This window comes from Gossypium hirsutum, chromosome A07, assembly GCF_007990345.1.
Source record: "Gossypium hirsutum isolate 1008001.06 chromosome A07, Gossypium_hirsutum_v2.1, whole genome shotgun sequence".
NCBI lineage: Eukaryota > Viridiplantae > Streptophyta > Magnoliopsida > Malvales > Malvaceae > Gossypium > Gossypium hirsutum.
Genome location: NC_053430.1, coordinates 3,751,096 through 3,769,124, shown reverse-complemented (window position 1 = coordinate 3,769,124; position 18,029 = coordinate 3,751,096). Strand labels below are relative to the sequence as shown.

General features: G+C 37.0%; 1 protein-coding gene across 3 annotated transcripts; it reads right to left on the bottom strand.

The window, feature by feature from the left end:
- Window positions 1-656: 656 nt before the first annotated feature.
- Window positions 657-16,413, bottom strand: LOC121231981 (uncharacterized). Of its 3 annotated transcripts, XM_041117227.1 has the most exons (22): window positions 16,213-16,413; window positions 15,862-16,007; window positions 14,431-15,094; window positions 14,249-14,337; window positions 14,043-14,141; window positions 13,345-13,493; window positions 13,076-13,202; window positions 9,157-9,433; window positions 7,997-9,034; window positions 7,784-7,898; window positions 5,694-7,501; window positions 4,709-4,847; window positions 4,458-4,578; window positions 4,300-4,383; window positions 3,669-4,115; window positions 3,292-3,387; window positions 2,779-2,943; window positions 2,509-2,688; window positions 2,142-2,255; window positions 1,881-2,063; window positions 1,494-1,538; window positions 657-1,136 (listed from the first exon to the last, which is right to left on the bottom strand). In XM_041117227.1, exons 2-22 carry the CDS (start codon window positions 15,952-15,954, stop codon window positions 1,002-1,004), a joined length of 6,168 nt encoding a protein of 2,055 aa, XP_040973161.1. In that variant the 5' UTR covers window positions 15,955-16,007; window positions 16,213-16,413; the 3' UTR covers window positions 657-1,001. The 3 variants fall into 3 exon arrangements, with proteins under 3 accessions (XP_040973161.1, XP_040973162.1, XP_040973163.1); XM_041117228.1 differs by lacking the exon at window positions 16,213-16,413 and having other exon boundaries at window positions 13,076-13,199; window positions 15,862-16,205; XM_041117229.1 differs by lacking the exons at window positions 14,249-14,337; window positions 15,862-16,007; window positions 16,213-16,413 and having other exon boundaries at window positions 14,043-14,208; window positions 14,431-14,583.
- Between the last annotated feature and the right edge of the window lie 1,616 nt (window positions 16,414-18,029).

Below are 18,029 nucleotides of genomic sequence, written 5' to 3'. Positions count from 1 at the left end.
TATTTTCTACAAATTATTTTCTGAACACTATTTTCAAAAATACAAAGAAAGCCTAAAGATTATTCATAATTTTATGCATTGTATTAAAAAATATAAAAATTAACACCGCTGAATTTTTTACATTGATAACAAAGATTGAGACTTTAATACTGACTGTTTAAGTTCAAATTCCACCACACGTAATTGTCATGTGGATCTCAACTCCAAACATGCAACTGACAAAAGTGTTCATGGCACAAGCTCGCGTAGATTCAAGTTTTTGGCTGACCCAACTTAATTTGTTTTTACAATTTAAAATAAAAATAAAAAAATTATAAATTTTTATAATTAAAATAAAATAAAATATTATATTATTTTTTTAAATAGCTACGGATCAGCCATGCTTGAGCTTGAAAGGCTTTTAGGATTTGAGCCATAAGTCAAGCCCAACCCATGAACTTCTAATAAATGTTTTGTAATAAAAGATTAAACTTGTCATTTCTTTCGAGAAATATTGAAACTTGAGAAAAAATGCGCTAACCCTAATTAAACTTCCCTTGTTTCATAATAAAAGATTAAAAAATACAAAAATTACATGAGTATAATAATTATTATTATATAAAATTCATTTAGTAAATAAAATCTCATGAGAACTGAGTGATTTTCAAATCACCATGAAAGGGGCAAATCTCTGTAACCCTTCAATTAATTCATGTATAAGATTTGTGCATTCTACATTTTGTGCTTCCTTCAACGGTTTTTCTTTTGTTGTTGTCAAGAGCTAGAAATAGCCTTAGATGTATCAAAACATATGAAAGACACCAAACATTAGCACAGGTAATCTGTACAATCACCACTAAAAATACATCCTATCACACTTGCAACCTTATTCTCTCCCATACTAAAAAATGAAAAAACTTGAACAAAGAGGACAGTATTAGAGGAAACCCATTGGGAATGACTAATATAATATAATTAAATTAGTATTACAATAAGAAGGGAGTGAGGCTAGTGTGATAGAATCAGTTGAGGAAACGCTTACAATTTTTTGAATTACAAAAGCAAGGGATCTTCTTACCTTCATCCTCATGGTTAAAATGGTAGTCATATGTTATCTCTTCTCCTGGATATATGTCTCTCTCTGCAAAAAACACTACCTGCCACCCACAACAACACTCAATCAATTCGCCATTTCCATCGCAGTTATATTACCTATAACTTTTTGGACAAACTCTAAGCCCCCATGTTTTAACTTGCAATAAATGCAAGTTGATTCCTTGTCAACAAAATTATTTAGATCAACCATGTTTTTCAAACATTCGATGCAAGTAATGCAGCAGCTTGTGTTTGAGATTACTAATGCCATCACAACCTAAATGATATTACCGACACTCTATTTTATGCAGTGCATATACTTACATATCTATACATATGTATCCGTGCACGCACGTGGTGTCATGTCACGTGTGTTTGAATCTTATTTGCATGTACTCAGAATCAGAATTTGGAATTACCTTCTTTTCATTCTTCACAGAAATCACTTTGGCAACACAATTAGGCTGTCAAAGACATTAAGTCTCATGTCAGAAACGTGGATAATAAAATAGAACGACATTAGAAAAAGAAAAGGTTGGGAAAATATCCAGTAAGCTCAAGTGCCATAGGGGTAACCAGAAAAGAAATACAGTAATGTCAGACATGTGTAATGACTTAACGCATTCATATTTTGTTTCTAAGCTTTTCACTAACTGCAATTGAATCACAAAGTCAAATACATTTTTCCCCAACATTCAATAGTCCTCCAGAAGGGTTCCATCAATTTTAATAATGAAAGTGACCCCAGTTCTTAAAAGAAATAACATTTAAACGAATTTAAGCAGAACTCTAGGAGATATAATTACCAGACATGAATGGTTGACAAAACGGGCAATCCCCCCTTTGGGAGTAGCGTCAATGATATGCTCTTTATCTATCCTGAAGAAGTAGCATGCGCTTTTGTACTGAACTTTTCTGCCAGACATGTATTCAAGTTCCCTTTTATCAGCCACATGTTGCCCCACAATCTCACCGACATACTCAACCACCTAGTAACGCCATGATTAATGTCAGGTTTTGCAATTATGAAGAGAATTAGGTTTACCTGATAGGTGAGAAGAACAAACCATTTCACCACGGGAAATGAATCTAGATGTGTAAAGACCAAGAGCATGTATGCCAGATTTATAAACTACCAAATGCTTCCAACCCTTTGCTTGTTTGTAGCGAGCATATTCTTTCTGTATGTAATGGGAAGGCAGAGCAGTTAGGCTTACAAGGACTAATTATGGTATAAACATCTACAATTATACAGTTAAGCTAGCATATGGAAAAAGTACTACGAATAGATGTCATGGGCACTGGGAAAAACAGAAGTAATCCGTCCACTGCTTGTTAAAGAAAAATATGATCGTGCTAATTACTAGAACCCAACAGAGTAGCGCAAACTGAATCCAAATGAAGGCAACTGTTGAATAAGCAACTTTAATGTACCCGGCAATCATTTTCAATATCTGATTTTGACAGCTTTGGAAGCCTCTGCATGTATGGCTTCTGCCCATTAATGTGAATCCAAGCGTTTAACTGCTCTTGAGGAACAAGGCATCCGTTCTTTCTTCTTGACTGACCATAGGGATTGTGCCAAAAGCCATCTTGTTTGCGGCCTTTGAAACCCTACCAGAGTTGCAATCAGATCATAATATGAGTGTCCCATGCTGAGATAACTCAATTAATTCACCCCCACACAGAATATAGAAAAAGTACCTCTGTTCGAGCACAGGTTGATTCCCCTTTCCTAGGAAAACTCAGTTTACCATTGGTGGGATCACTATCAGACTCACATATGGGGTGTAAGGCGTGAAGCATACATCTTCCATAGAAACCAACACTTTCATTATCAAGCCCCTCAACCTCACTTTGTAACAGACCCTGCAGGCAATATAACAAAGTAAGTAGGAAAAACCAAAACCGCTATCAGACAATCAGCCAAAATCCATAACCATGATCAGCAACCTTCCCTTTACATATTTAATTGAGGAAACACATAGAGATAGAGTTTGGAAAAGTCCTATGAGAAGTGTTATTACTTATACGCACAACGAATTATGGCATTCAAGACATTTTGAAAATATAAGGTTGTGAAGTGCTCAAAGCTTAGAATATAGAAGGGGAAATTTTGATTGCTTCAGAAACAGCAGAAATTAAACCTAAGATAAAAACAGATTGCCCGTAGAATATAACAGTAGTGCAATTAAATTCAGGTTCTTGAGTAGAAACCTTTTGGTGAGCACACCAAGGATGAAACCGAACTGAACAATCCACAACCCTGCATTGTATGCATGAACCACCAGTACGGTTACATATAGTGCAAACCTGGAAGAAATAAATTTATGGTCACTTAAAGGAGAAGTTTATCCAAAAATAATGTAAGCCTCTTCACACAAAATCATCTTTGGATGAAAAGGTACGCAAGAACCTCTTTTTTTTAGAAAAAATAAAAGGTAAATATGCAAACGGAAACAAAAACAGTTACAGAACATCTAGAAAACAAGAAACAAATCTTCCATGGGACATGCATGACCAAAGATACACGTCAAATTTGCAAGTTCAGGCCTGTCCAGGATATTCTATATTTGCTAAATCATTAAACTTACCACATTTTCTCTTCCACGAGAAACACCAGATACATCAAAAGCACTCATGGTGTTGACATTTGGGCAACGAGTTCCAGGAGTCCAGAGCCCACAGACCATATGAACCCACTGTTTTTCAGATGGATCAAGCACTCCTGCTATTACACTATTGTACACATTTAACTTGCCAACAGAGCAAGGCGAGTTTTGAATATTGTTTAAACTATTCTGCATATCCATTTTCCAAACAGCAGTTCTTGACAGCCCGAGATCTTTACATTGCAAGTTACATAATTCCTTACCAACAACTAGACTTTGGTCATCAACCATAGTTCCTGCAGACGAAACTGTGTCCTTAGGCCTACACTCTGATTCAATGTTCCAAGCTTTTAGAAGGCCTTTTACAAATGTATGACTTTGTAAAGCCCGAGTCATGGCACCACCGCCATATCCACAGAGAACACACACCTAAGAGATGATAAGAACGAGTGAGTATAACAAACCGAACCACAAGAGAGATATGGAACAAGAAGAATGCACACAAGAAGTACATGACACATTAAAACACAAAGAAGAAAGATTAGCAACTAAACAATGTTGAAACTGAAATGAAATAGCCTCATATGTTAAATACTTAGTCAAAACTTCTTACAATATCTTTAGAATTTGTTCTGCATGGTCTGCAATACCACTGGCCCTTCGGGACTTTTGAAACACCATAGCAGGCTTGATGCACCTGTGTATTATGAAAACAGAGTTACAGAATGATACTTTAGCAAGTCAACCACAAACTTGAGATGAGTAAAATACTCTGATTGAACATTGACTACACTCCAATAGGCAATTGAATTCATCCTTGTTTGAGCTTCCACAAACACAGCAGAATGCATCTGAATCAGCACTGGAAGAGCACCTAAGCTCGTCGATAGCTCTGTAACATAATTTATAATACCGTTGCAGTTAGCCTTAACCGAATTGTTGTAATTTTAAAGCTGTACAAGCATCTATAAAAAAATTAGTGAAATTATCCATAGAAAGTAAGAACTAATTCACAAGCTTACTTTACAGGATTAATGTCGCATGATCTTTGTCCACGACATTCAACATCATCAGCTTTGTTTAAACCTTTCCTCGCTTTTATCCTAGGCATGCACTTTGAGATCTCCACAAGGGGATAACTGTCAGAACGAGACTCTTTACCTGATAATTAAAGGGGGGAAATCAATGATCCTCGACAAAATCAAACATCACAAGTAAAAATGCTGCCAGGCATGTAGATAAACCAGATTCATTGCAGCATATTCACTTGCAGCATATCCAATATTATTCACTTAAATGCTAAATAGAGATTATAAGATGCTCCATGAAGATTTACCACTAGTAGCATATGCAAATTTTATTAAGCACACCAAATGTAACATACTACATATCATGAAGGAGGGAGCACATCATGACTCCATCACATGACACATAGACATGTGAACTTGGCCTCTCCAGCTAGAAGTTCAAATTTTAAGGTGTTTCCATGATTGTGAACTGTTATGAGTGACAGAAACAACACCAATTGCAGTGTCCACAAACAAGGAAGAAATCGAATAAGTTCACTCAATTTTCTTTGTAAAGATGGTAGACATAGAGATGTAACCACAGTGAAAAAGCAAGGAGAGAAGGAAAAGGAAGAAAGGACAGGATAGATCCAGGTAAGTTATAATTCCATCAAAACAATATAAATAAGTCAATTGCAAATTGCATCTAAATTGAAATATAAAGAAAATGCAAAACCACCACAATAGGTGTAACAAGTGTACATGTATGCTGAGAGCTAGGTGTTATCAGCATGCAGGCCAAGATAAATGTATTAGTTCTAGCTGAAAGTTTTTGCTTTCCTAAAAATGCCTTGCATTAAAAAATACACTAATCAAGTTCACATTTTAAAGACATGTTTGGCCCCATCCTTATTAACACCCATGATATCCTTTGCATCAAAATATAGGGAAAAATATATTAATTTGTTGCAACTATTACAAAATAATTATTAAAATTTACCTTTTCCTGTTAGCTCAGAAAGGCTACGCTTACGACTTTCCTTACACCTTGCATTTGACCAATTACAAGTAATGGCATCAGGAACACAACTTTTCTCACTTCCGTCAGCATTCCCTTTTTCCAAGATGAATGACTTGTTATGGAATTGTTTACTTTCTCCCAGACATGTCTTCTTGCCTTCTTCAACAAGACAAACACTTGCTTCATCAAAGAATGAAACATGATGTGCTCCATTTTCTTCCTCTTTTTTCAAATCAGAATATAAGTACCCTGTGGTGCTGGCTGTTCTTTTATTATTTGACATCGAAGTAATTTTGGGTTTACAGCTCTTTCGAAGGTTACGTTGGTCCAAGCTTTTAATAACCCTGCTCAGAGGAACAATTTTTGGAGTCTTAAATTCAGCTGCGGCAGACTTGCAACTGCATATTTCACCATATTCTCCACATACAATGGGCCTAACTTTCTTATCACAAACAGTCTCAGAACATGAAAATGCATTTGTGCAATATACAGAATCACTATTAGAAGTTTTTTCAACGGTTCTAAAAGGCTTTGGTGACCCTAACTTCTCGAAGGAATTATAAGCCAAATTCTGCTTTAACCTTTTTCTACCTGAAACGTCATGGATATTGTCAAACCTATCATCACCTTTCAGTTTAACCTGATAATTTTCACCATCCTGATCATTGTACACATCAGACAAATCTCTTTTCCGACATACTATTTTAGCTGAAGCCAGCTCTCCTGGTTGAATCAGATGAGTGGGTTCATATGATTCTAAAACTGATGGAATGAGGGTCTGCCAATCCTTGGAAGAACGAGAGGACATGTGATGACTGCCATTACCTTCGGGGCAATGTTGTAAGGAAAGTTTAGGAGCAAAGGACATATCCAGCATCCTAAATTTAGTTGCTCTCTTTCTCTTGCCACCTTTCAAGCCTTTCCTTATTTTCTTCCCATGATTGATCCTCTCAATACCAGAAAGGCTCATATAACTTTGATTTTCACCTTTTTTCCATGTCAATGAATCTAGGAGTTTAAGCTCATCAAGCAGACTAAGAGATGACTGCCCATTCGGAATTTTGGCTGATCTGTTATTCCTTATCTTATTCCTGCAAGAAACACCAATAAACTCAGCACTTCTTTCACTTTCAAGTTCATCATTTGATGAACATTTATCAATACCAGATCCCTCGTCAACTACAAGATCATTTCTATATTCATTGTCTCCAGCATCAATGGTAGAAGAATCCACATTGTTAACCTCAGTTGATGCCTGGGTGACAGCAGCCCCAGAACATCCAGAAGAAATATTTGACATGCCCTGCCATTTAAGTGAGTCAGCTTCATTTATAGCAGAACCAATACCATGCACACCTGCAGCAGCTCCAAACTGGTCTCCAGCACATCCACTAGCATCTAACAACTCAGCTGATGAATTAATTTGTGTCATTTTACAAGCCTCCTTTTGCTTGCTTGGAACATCTCTCCACTGGGAAGCATGACAGGCAATTCTCATAGGAAGTTGCCCATTCACTGTCCCCCCTTGATCTAATAAATTAGTTCTGTCATTCAGATTGATATGCTCTTTAACAAATTCGGAAGCAGCTGGATTATGTGCTTCACAACATACACCATCTTGTTCCTTGGAGACAACACAAGATCCTTCAAACCTACACTTGGTATATCCTTCTAAGCACTTTGCATGGACTGAGCAGATGCAGTCACCCCGAGAATATGTGCAAGGTACTCTCTGACAGCATTTCGCATGCCCACTCGATTGTGTGATGCTCTCACCTCTGATGAACCTAAAACATTGAATGATGAAAATAAAGCTCAGAAGGATAACATCAAGAACTAAATTCACCACTGACTTCGTTACAATACACATCTAACCAACCAACATGTACTAAATATGATATATTAAGATGTTTGTGTAGTAGTGAGCAGATTCATTAATTAGTAAGGGAAAGAAGAGGAGCAAAAGAATAGGGCTAGGAAAGGGATATAACACCTCATTAGTCATTAATTAAACTTGAAAGCTTCAAATACTGCAAGTTTTATATTCATCTAGCATATTAAAAACTAACCTCGATGTAGACTGATCACAAAAACGGTCATTAGAAAATTGGCATGGCATGTCAATTCTAGAATGTAGTGGATGCCCTTGTGTCAATTGTGAGAAATCACAGCAACTGCTTAAACCTGGATGACGAAAATAAAAAGCATTAAAATATATAATCTAGAGGAAAACCAGGAAACATGAGCAAGTCACATGGAAATTCTTCAACATTATCACTTGCCTGTCATGGGGATTGATTTTTCAGCAGCAGATGGAAATGATGATGAAGCAACTTCAAAAACATCTTGCCTGCTGGGAAGAATAGATCCACACCTTCCTTCCCTGGATTTTGATGATTCAAGAAGAGAATGCTGTATATTAGGATTAGAAGTTCTATCTAATCTTCCTAGCTCATGGCTCATTCCAACTGAAGAAATTGCATGTCGCTTTGACAACTCTGAAATCTGGCTCAACGCAAGCAGTCTCATACTATCATCAAGCAAAAAAGGGCCCTCTTGTTTTGAGGTGGTAGAAGTTGAACCTGGAACAAAAGTTGAAGTAGCTAACACAAAGCCCGTTGTAGCAGCAGAGGGTTGAGAAATATGTCGAGAGCCCAAATATGAACTACTCATTGTAAGAAAAGCTTGATCAGTATGTGCATTATTTCCAACAAAGGAAGAGTTCCCAGGAAGGTTCAGACAGCTTCTCTCATCAAGTCTACCTGAAGATATATTAGAGGACTGACGCGAGTTCATGTCGTGCACTGATGAAAAACCAGGCATCATGCCAATGGCAATTCTAGAACTTTCCACCTGCTTACGGATTCTCAATGCTGGATCAATTGCATCGGAAAAGCCAGCAGGAAGACATCCCAGACATGCATCTTTGCCCTTTTCTGTCAATCTGCAGAAACCCAACTCAGGCATATTCAACTGCCTCCCTAAACTATTTCCAATTTTCAGGGGAGCATTTAGTGGGTCACACTTGGTAGTACTAGATCCACAATGAAATATCTTTGGCATGCTAAATTCACTGACCGTATTATTAGTACCTTTAGAGCATGCACTCCCTTCCAGTGGTAGCGGTGAACGTGCAGGAACTACTATATTTTTTGTGGCATCAAGTCGGCTTTCAGGTTTGGTAGCATCCACAAAACTGCTGGCTGCAAATGCATGCTTACAAAAGTTCAATAGGCTCTGTTGACTTCTTGCCATAGTGTTAGAAGAGTCTGCCTCCTGAAGACAATATTGCCTAGCTTCCTCCTTCCCGCAAAACATAGCTGCATTATTCCAGAATCAATCATAATACAATTCTTAGCCACGGTACAAAAACCCAAAAATATACAAACAAAAAAACCTATAACATGTATGCAATGAGAAAAGAGCAGACAGATCTACCCACCTCGATCAACCATCTTCTCAGAATGGTATGACTTTGGAGGACCAACAACTGTCTTAAAATGTTTGGGTGCAACAACTGGTAGAGCAGAATTTCCTATAGGCTGACTTGGCTGATAAGGTTGCCCGAGCTTTAACTCCACATTAGAGGAAGCAGCATCTCGGTCAGAAATTACAATATCACCTGTGATTTTAGCTGCAGTTGCATCATAATTTCGACCCAGGGTTCTTAAATTTTGCAAACTAGAGTAGGCAAGGGATGGGTTTCTAGTCTTCAATATGTTGCGGAAGCGACGATAATATTAATAACAATATTATCAGAAATATTTAGATAATTATTATGCCAACAATTATACTAAGAAAATTCCCAGTTAAATTGGAGGGGTCACAATGGTCCCGCTTAAAACCCAACAACTAGACAGAACTCACTTAGATATTTATAGCAATAATAACTAAATAAATATAACCAACATAAAGCTATTAAATAAAAGCAAACAAATAAGAAATAAAATACCAGAGTTTTAACGAGGTTCGGCCAATTTAGCTTACGTCCTCGGACACTACCAAATTAATATTTCCTCTAGAAATATTACAAAGGAGAAGATTTTGGGATGATACAACCAAAGGGGGAGGGGTTCTATATATAACAAACCAAACCCCCTCCATTTCTATCTTTTCCTAATGTGGGATATTGCCAATATTCAACAAATCTCCACCTTGGCGATATTCCACATCTTCGAACATCTTCTCATAACACAAACTTCAATAGTGTCTTCAAATTTTGCAACCAATCGCCTTCTTCCCTTTTGGTAGTTGTGCCAGCTTCCACATCTTGTTTTTCTCTAGAGATTGCATCTCCTCTTCCATTGCACCTAACCATCTATAATTCTCTAAACTCTGAATGGCTTCGGTGTAAGTGGATGGAATATTATCAACAACTGGAAGTGCATAAGCTACCATGTCAGTGAAACGAGCAGGTTTCTGAATTTCTCGTCTCTGCCTTCTGACTGCAATTGGCTCTGATTGCTGTTGAGGTTCTTGGGTAGAAACCTCTTCCTCATCTGACTCTGCATCTGCCAATGAAGAATCACTAGTGGTACCTTTTGCTGGAATTACCACACTCTGCTCAAACTCCACCTGCTGCGGAGTACACTCCACCTGCAGCGAAGTACTACTCACTCCTTCTGGATTTACCTTATTCACCATGGCAGATTCATGAAAGGTAACATCCCTACTGATTATCGTCTTCTTTGCCTCTAGACACCACAAACGATATCCCTTAACACCAGCATTGAAGCCCATGAATAGAGCCTTCTTTGCTCTTGGATCTAACTTTGATTCTTTCACATGATAATATGCAATAGAACCAAAAATGCGCAAGGTGTCATAATCAGTAGCAGGTTTTCCATACCATTTCTCCAAAGGAGTCTTGCCATTTATAGCAGATGATGGCAAATGATTGATGAGATGTTGAGCGTACGTCACAGCCTCAGTCCAAAACTTTCTATCTAATCCAGCATTAGATAACATACATCGAACTTTCTCCACAAGCGTTCGATTCATACGCTCTGCCACCCCATTCTGTTGCGGTGTTCCACCTACGGTGAAGTGCCTTACTATGCCACAATCTTGGCATATCTTCAGGAAAGGATCGCTTTTATATTCTCCACCGTTGTCTGATCGGAGAACCTTAATCTTCCTTCCTGTCTGATTTTCAACTTTAGTTTTCCACTTAAGGAAAACTTCAAGCACCTCATCTTTGTTCTTCATAGGAAACACCCAAACTCGTCTGGAAAAATCATCAATAAAGGTGACAAAATAACGTCTTCCTCCAAGTGATGGAGTCTTGGACGGTCCCCATACATCAGAATGCACATAATCCAGAATACCTTTAGTATTGTGAATCCCAGTGCCAAATTTCACCCTTCGTTGTTTTCCCAGAACACAATGCTCGCAAAATTCAAGTTTGCAAGTCTTTGTACCTTTCAATAATCCTTGCTTGGCTAGAGTTTGCAAGGATTTTTCACCAGCATGGCCCAAACGCATATGCCACAGCTGTGTTGCCTCAGCGTCCTTCTTGGTACTCGTAATTGCTGCTGCTGTTGTCCCGACCACTGTACTACCTTGGTAGTAATACAGATTGTTCTTTCTTATGCCTTTCAACATCACCAATGCTCCTGAAGTTGCTTTAAGAACTCCATCTCGTATTGTCACAACTAGGCCTTTAGATTCTAACGACCCCAAAGAGATGAGATTCTTCTTCAACTTTGGGACATATCGTACATCCCGCAAAATTCTAGTAGATCCATCATGACTCCTCAGTTTAATTGAACCTATCTCGGCTATTTTACATGTGTTATCATTACCCATGTAAACAACCCCTTCATCTAGTTTTTGAAATTCAAAGAACCATTCCCGAATGGGACACATATGATAGGAACAACCAGAATCCATGATCCACTCATCTGCATATAATGTTGAAGATGTCATACTAAGAGAAAAGTCTGACTCTGCTTCACTATTGCATTCTGCAACATTTGCATCTTGCGGAGTCTTCCCTTTTTTCTTCAATTTTGGACAATCTTTCTTCCAATGTCCTTTTTCTTTGCAAAAAGAACATTCATCTTTGGCAACAGCTCGACCTTTGGACTTTCTTCTCTTCCCCTTAGACTGACTTTGCTGACGACCTCTTGTTACCAATGCTTCCACTGCTGCTTCACCTGAACCTTTCAACTTATCCTTTCGGCGTAGTTCATAGCTATACAATGCAGCAGTTACTTCATTGAAAGTTACTTCCGATTTTCCATGAAGTAGAGTAGTTTCAAGGTACTCAAACTCCTCAGGAAGCGATCCCAACAACATTAACGCCAAGTCTTCGTCTTCAAAAGTCACATCCAAATTCAACAAATCAGCCACCAGCTGATTAAAATTGGTAATGTGCTCGTTCATCGTGGTACCAGGAACATAACTGAAACGAAACAGTCTTTTCTTCATATGTAACTTATTTTGACTGTTCTTCTTCAGAAATTTCTCCTCCAATGCTTTCCACAATTTACTTGCAGAAGTCTCTTTACTGAATGTATACTTCTGCTCTCTGGAAAGACATGATCGAATTGTACCACATGCCAATCGGTTGATGGTCTTCCATTCTTTATCATCAACCCCTTCTGGTTTTTCTTCCTCAATGGCAATATCTAGACCCTGTTGAAAGAGGGCATCTAGAAGCTCACTTTGCCACATGCCGAAATGACCTGTTCCATCAAAAATTTCCACTACAAATCTCGTATTTGCAGTTCCAATCCTCGGCAAAATGTACGAAGTGGAAGTTGTTGATATGGATGGTTTTTCTTCTGTCATTTTTGCCATAGCTTCTACTTAATAGCCACCAAATGCAGAATACCCACAAGCTTTAGGAAATGTTTCTGATGTGTAAGATCAGACTAAGCTGCAAACACAGAGCATACTACAAAACCTTGGCTCGGATACCAATTGTTGCGGAAGCGACGATAATATTAATAACAATATTATCAGAAATATTTAGATAATTATTATGCCAACAATTATACTAAGAAAATTCCCAGTTAAATTGGAGGGGTCACAATGGTCCCGCTTAAAACCCAACAACTAGACAGAACTCACTTAGATATTTATAGCAATAATAACTAAATAAATATAACCAACATAAAGCTATTAAATAAAAGCAAACAAATAAGAAATAAAATACCAGAGTTTTAACGAGGTTCGGCCAATTTAGCTTACGTCCTCGGACACTACCAAATTAATATTTCCTCTAGAAATATTACAAAGGAGAAGATTTTGGGATGATACAACCAAAGGGGGAGGGGTTCTATATATAACAAACCAAACCCCCTCCATTTCTATCTTTTCCTAATGTGGGATATTGCCAATATTCAACACAATATAGAATCAATCCAGGTGGACACAGACTGACAACCATTAGCTGAATCCCTACCACCAAATGTTGACATCGTTGAACTCTTAGAGAAAGCACACTCCATTCTCCGGCCATCAGCAACATCAAGCAAACTGCTTTAGGAAGCACCAAAAAAGCGCTTGAGAAGAAAGTTAATATTACCTTCATTCTTTCGCTCTTGTTTGTTATACAAGAGACTGATAGCAGAATTTTGTTGTGTGAACATTACTCAGAATCATGGAATTATTATCCACGCACCTTGACAAAGCTTGCGATGAACCAATTGGATTAGCCACGTGAGAAGTAATAGATATTTTGGGCACGGTTGAACTAGATTTCACCAAACCAGTAGTTGGTAACAATCCTTCAGGCCAGTCCCATCCACTCTGATCTTCAGGAACCCTGATCTAAAGCATCATAAAAACATCACCATCCAGTGTTCTCGTTGCTTCAAAGACATGCCAATAAGAAATAAAGTTTTCAATCCCAAAGGTTAAGAATGTGGAAATCAACAAGATAATTGATAATTGTGGCAGTAAGGTCTATAATACCATTGCAATAAGAAACCCAGTATGCGTTTGCTTTTATGTGCCTTGACCCCCCTTTCCCCCTTTTCCAGAAGCATGCAACTTTCACAACATAATAGCACAAGATTTGCAGAAAAGCATGAAAGCTAATACATGGAAGCCATGAAGCATAACCTCCTATGGCCTATGGGCCACACTATCAAGAAGTTTGATTAATCATCTTATGGAGGTCCTATTGATTTTTTAAATTAGTCATATTTTGTAAATATCAAATAGTCCTCAAAGGACAAGGAATAGCTTAAATTCTAAATAACAAACTATTCATATATGGAAATGTAAGCATGAGACACGCATATCTGTGATAATGAAGCAAAAATTCAGGAAATCATTTGAAGTAAGCATTGGGAATAAGGGCAATGTAACTCTTACCCCAAACTTCTCAAAGTAGAGTTTCCGCCATCGTGCAATGGTCCCTCCACTTTCCATGTGAACAGCATCCCCAGGGTTCATATCGCATAATCCTGCATGCTGCAACATGACAGCAAGTTCTAAGCATGAACCAACTCCAAATGGGTAATGCAAACATGCATTAGGGCTACAAAACACAGAGAACATAATAGACATGAGCAAGTTACCTCGCAAAATTTGGAAACAGATGTGTGAAAAAAATGACAGGAGCAAACAATACTGAGAAGTCCTGTATTGCTGAGAAGCAGATACCCACCTTTTCCGTCAAAGTAAAAACTTAAAACATGTGAGGCCACATCCAATATGGATGACAATTAACCAAAAGCAAGAATTACAATCATGCACTCACCTGTACCCAAACAGAATACGCGAGGACACCCACTTAAAATAGTTGATGACTGATCAGATATAGAAGAGTTTAATTCCTCAGGTATCTTCATTGACATCCGTATATTTTTGCTATGGGGATTACCAGCTTTTGCAGAGCCAGTACCGTAGCAATCCCCTTTCAGGGTAGCAAAGTCCATTACTTTCTCAGTACTGGGAACCATGTGATGATTGACTACTTCAGCCAGATCTGAAGTCTGAATATTTACGTTAGACGCATGAAAGTTACAAGGCAAAACCGAAACACCACTACTGCTGGAACTCAATTCCAATCTAGATGGAACAGCAGAACAATTTCCACCATTTTCTGTGTTTTGTTTGCTCCAGTTTTCTGACAGCAATGTCCCATAGGCTAGTGGAGTTTCACTTGCAAAATCATTAATATTACCATATCTAGAGGCATTGAACACTTTTCGACTTGACAGTTCCTGAAAATCACACTGTAGAAGTGATGGTGGCCCAGATAGAAGAGCTAGAAACGAATTTGCCAGCTCAGATTGACTTGACTTATGGGAAAATAAGTTTGAATTGTTTGGACGCATGGGATCCTGCACTCTTTCATGCAATGTAGAACTTAAATCCTGTGTAGTATGTTGGCGAAAATACTGGCCATAATTCATCTCCATCTGTATTTAATTAAAACAAGAAGTAGGAAGTGAGGGAAGCATCCAAACGCACAACACAAAAGTAACAACACATAGGTTAGTTCCCTTTATCAATGATGACTGAATCAGAAAGTAAAATCAGAAATGACATTTGATAATTTTGCAAACCATATGTTTTGAATATATAATACCCAAAAAAAGGAAAATATAAGAAATCATTCTTCTAGAAATAAACAAGGTTGCAGTATTCAGCGTGCCATTTTCCTACTCTACATTGTACATCCATCCATTCAACATATCCCCCTCCCAACAAAATTGGACTCTGGGAGCATCCCTGCTTCTCTCATACCCTTAGGTTGTGACAAGGTGCTTAATAAGACTCCTTAAAGTTTTCTACCAGAGGAAAACTTTGAAATACTTCAGAGCAGCAACGTGCGATTGATAGAGTGTTCCTTCCAAATACTTATTATTTTCCCCTCTCCACTGATTTCCACACACAGACAGACCTCAGAAATTGTTGCACAACCACCATACGTTTCAATGACAGAGCTTAAAACATCAAAAAGAACTACTAGCCCTTCAGGAATGTCATATTCCGGATTAAAGTATCCTATCCCGCTGTATAATCGTCTCACACACCTAATAGAAACGCTCAAACCCCAAGCAGAGGAAAAAACAACTAACATCAAGATTACCTTCACAACAGATCTTTTTTACGGGCAAAAAAGAAAAAAACTACGGCTCTTAAGCTTGATTTTGAAACATATATAAATATAAGCGTTAATCACCTGATCTCGAGGCTCCTGCGATGCCGATGAAGCCATTGAAAGCATCGATGACTGCAATGTAGAATCAAATTTGATCCGCCAAGGGTTATCCATCTCTCAATACTCTATTATCCTAACCCTCCTACATCAAAATCATCAAGAAAACCCTAAAAGAACAGTAGAAACGACTGTCAGCGGCCGAAGAAGTCTATAATGTTCCTTCTTAAAACAGCTTTACAGCAACCAAACAGTATAAAGCGAACGACAATCACATGCACAATAAAAAAAACCAACAATAATAATAAAACCTAAACGAAGAGAGTATTAATGGAGCTCAGAAACTGAGAAAGAACAGGGAAAAAGAGGGTTTACTTTACATATAGAGCAACAGGGGGAGACGCATCTGAAATGTATTCGTTCGAGACAAGGTTGACTGGACACTTGCATAGTGACGCGTGTAACGCGTGAAATGAATATGAACCGTCGGATATTCGAGTTTGTGATTGGATGGTTGATAGGCGGTGCAGATGGGAGATTGTAGGCCGTCGATTGAGAATACAGCTGGGTTGGGATTTGTTGATTGGGAAGGAGAGGGAGAGACTGTTATGATGGGAATTTAGGGCATGCGCGCCAAAGTTTGGAGTGGGACCCCCCTAAATATTGCGCCAATGGGATAAGAGATGGAAAAGAAACTGTGGGGCCAGTACGGAGGAGGATAGGGCTGACATAAAAACAGTGAAAATTATAGTTTTACTTTGATTTTAATAATAAAATAGTGACTTAATTTTTAGTTGAGTCATTTAATTTTCAAAAAATAATAAATCAGTTATTAATATTATCAAAAAATAATAAATTAATTATCATTAATATTATCTATTACAGGCCAAATGAGAGAGGTGAAATGACCAATTAACTTGTTACGGTGAAAACTTAATTTAAGAACCAAACAAAATAATAAAATAAGAATATAAAAAATAAGGATACCGAAACAAAACAAAAAAAGGATCAGAAATCCAAACACGATATTTTGTTTATGAACCAACCTCAATTTTATAGATTTTCTTAACAATTTTCTATAAATGGCGTTAGGTTCTATTGGGAATTAAGGCTTTTATAGATTTATTATTTCTGTTTTTAGGTTGAGTCATTACAATCAGTTAAAAAAAAAGTGGAGATGAAGAGGCAAGGGAACCCTGGTTATTACAAGAGAATAAGGCCTAAGCTTCTTTCTTTCCTTTTGCTTTCTTTCCGTTCGCGTGCCTTCATATTGCCTCCTCACTTATTTAGCTTTTCTTTTGTTTTATCTCATCTATGTAAGATCTTCTTTTTCCTTTCCTGGGTTTCAATTAGTTGCCTCTGATTTTTTTGTTGCTCTATGTTTTTATGTCTTGACTTCTTTTACATGATTTTTAGCAAAAAAAAATTGTGTACAAAATGACAGCCTTACTTGTGATATGGATGTAAATGCTCATCTTTGTTCTTCAATCTCTAATAGTTAGTAGTTAGTACTAATTTTTTTTTCACCTCATTGGTATAATTAAAAGACCTGGCTTTTCTTCTTCTTCTCATTTTTATATTATTCTTCTTCTACTATTCAGCTAGGGCTATTAAACGACAAACAAAGATTCTAACGTGACCGGTTAAATGATAAGTCATTTTTTTGTTAAGTCTATAATGAAAATTGGTTAATAAGATTGATTTGTTATTTTTTGATAATTGAATGATTATTTTATTATAGATATCAAAGTTAAGTAACTGTTAATGTACTTTACCTTTATTTAATTTTGTTAAAATTTAGTTGGATTATCTTCCATCTTGGGTGAATTGATTAAACAATCTATTTCCGAAAGAATTAACAAAAATATAAAAATTAGTTTAATCAAAAGTTGAATCGGTTCATAGTAATAAATAAGTTGATTTATTTTTGCCTCTCACTAAATTGATATTTCATCAATATGATCCAATTCAAATAATATTGATTTAGTATGGTTTTTAACTTGAAAAATAAGAAATAAATGCAATTCAAATTTTATTATTTAATTTATAATAATTAATAATATAAAAATGAAATTTTTATGTGTTAATTATAGAAATAAATAAAAAGTTTAAAACTCATAAATCAAATTGATTTAGAGGAATGGAATTTAGCAATTAGATCTTTTTAAAATCAATATATAAGAATCATTTTT

What these genes read in the sequence shown, in the direction of transcription:
- LOC121231981 (XM_041117227.1), bottom strand. Translation starts at nt 15,954, where the DNA reads ATGGATAACCCTTGGCGGATCAAATTTGATTCTACATTGCAGTCATCG. An exon ending in AAAATCAATCCCCATGACAG is followed by an intron (nt 7,899 to 7,996) that starts GCAAGTGATAAT and finishes TTCGTCATCCAG; the next exon opens with GTTTAAGCAGTTGCTGTGAT. An exon ending in ATATTGAAAATGATTGCCGG is followed by an intron (nt 2,256 to 2,508) that starts GTACATTAAAGT and finishes CATTACATACAG; the next exon opens with AAAGAATATGCTCGCTACAA.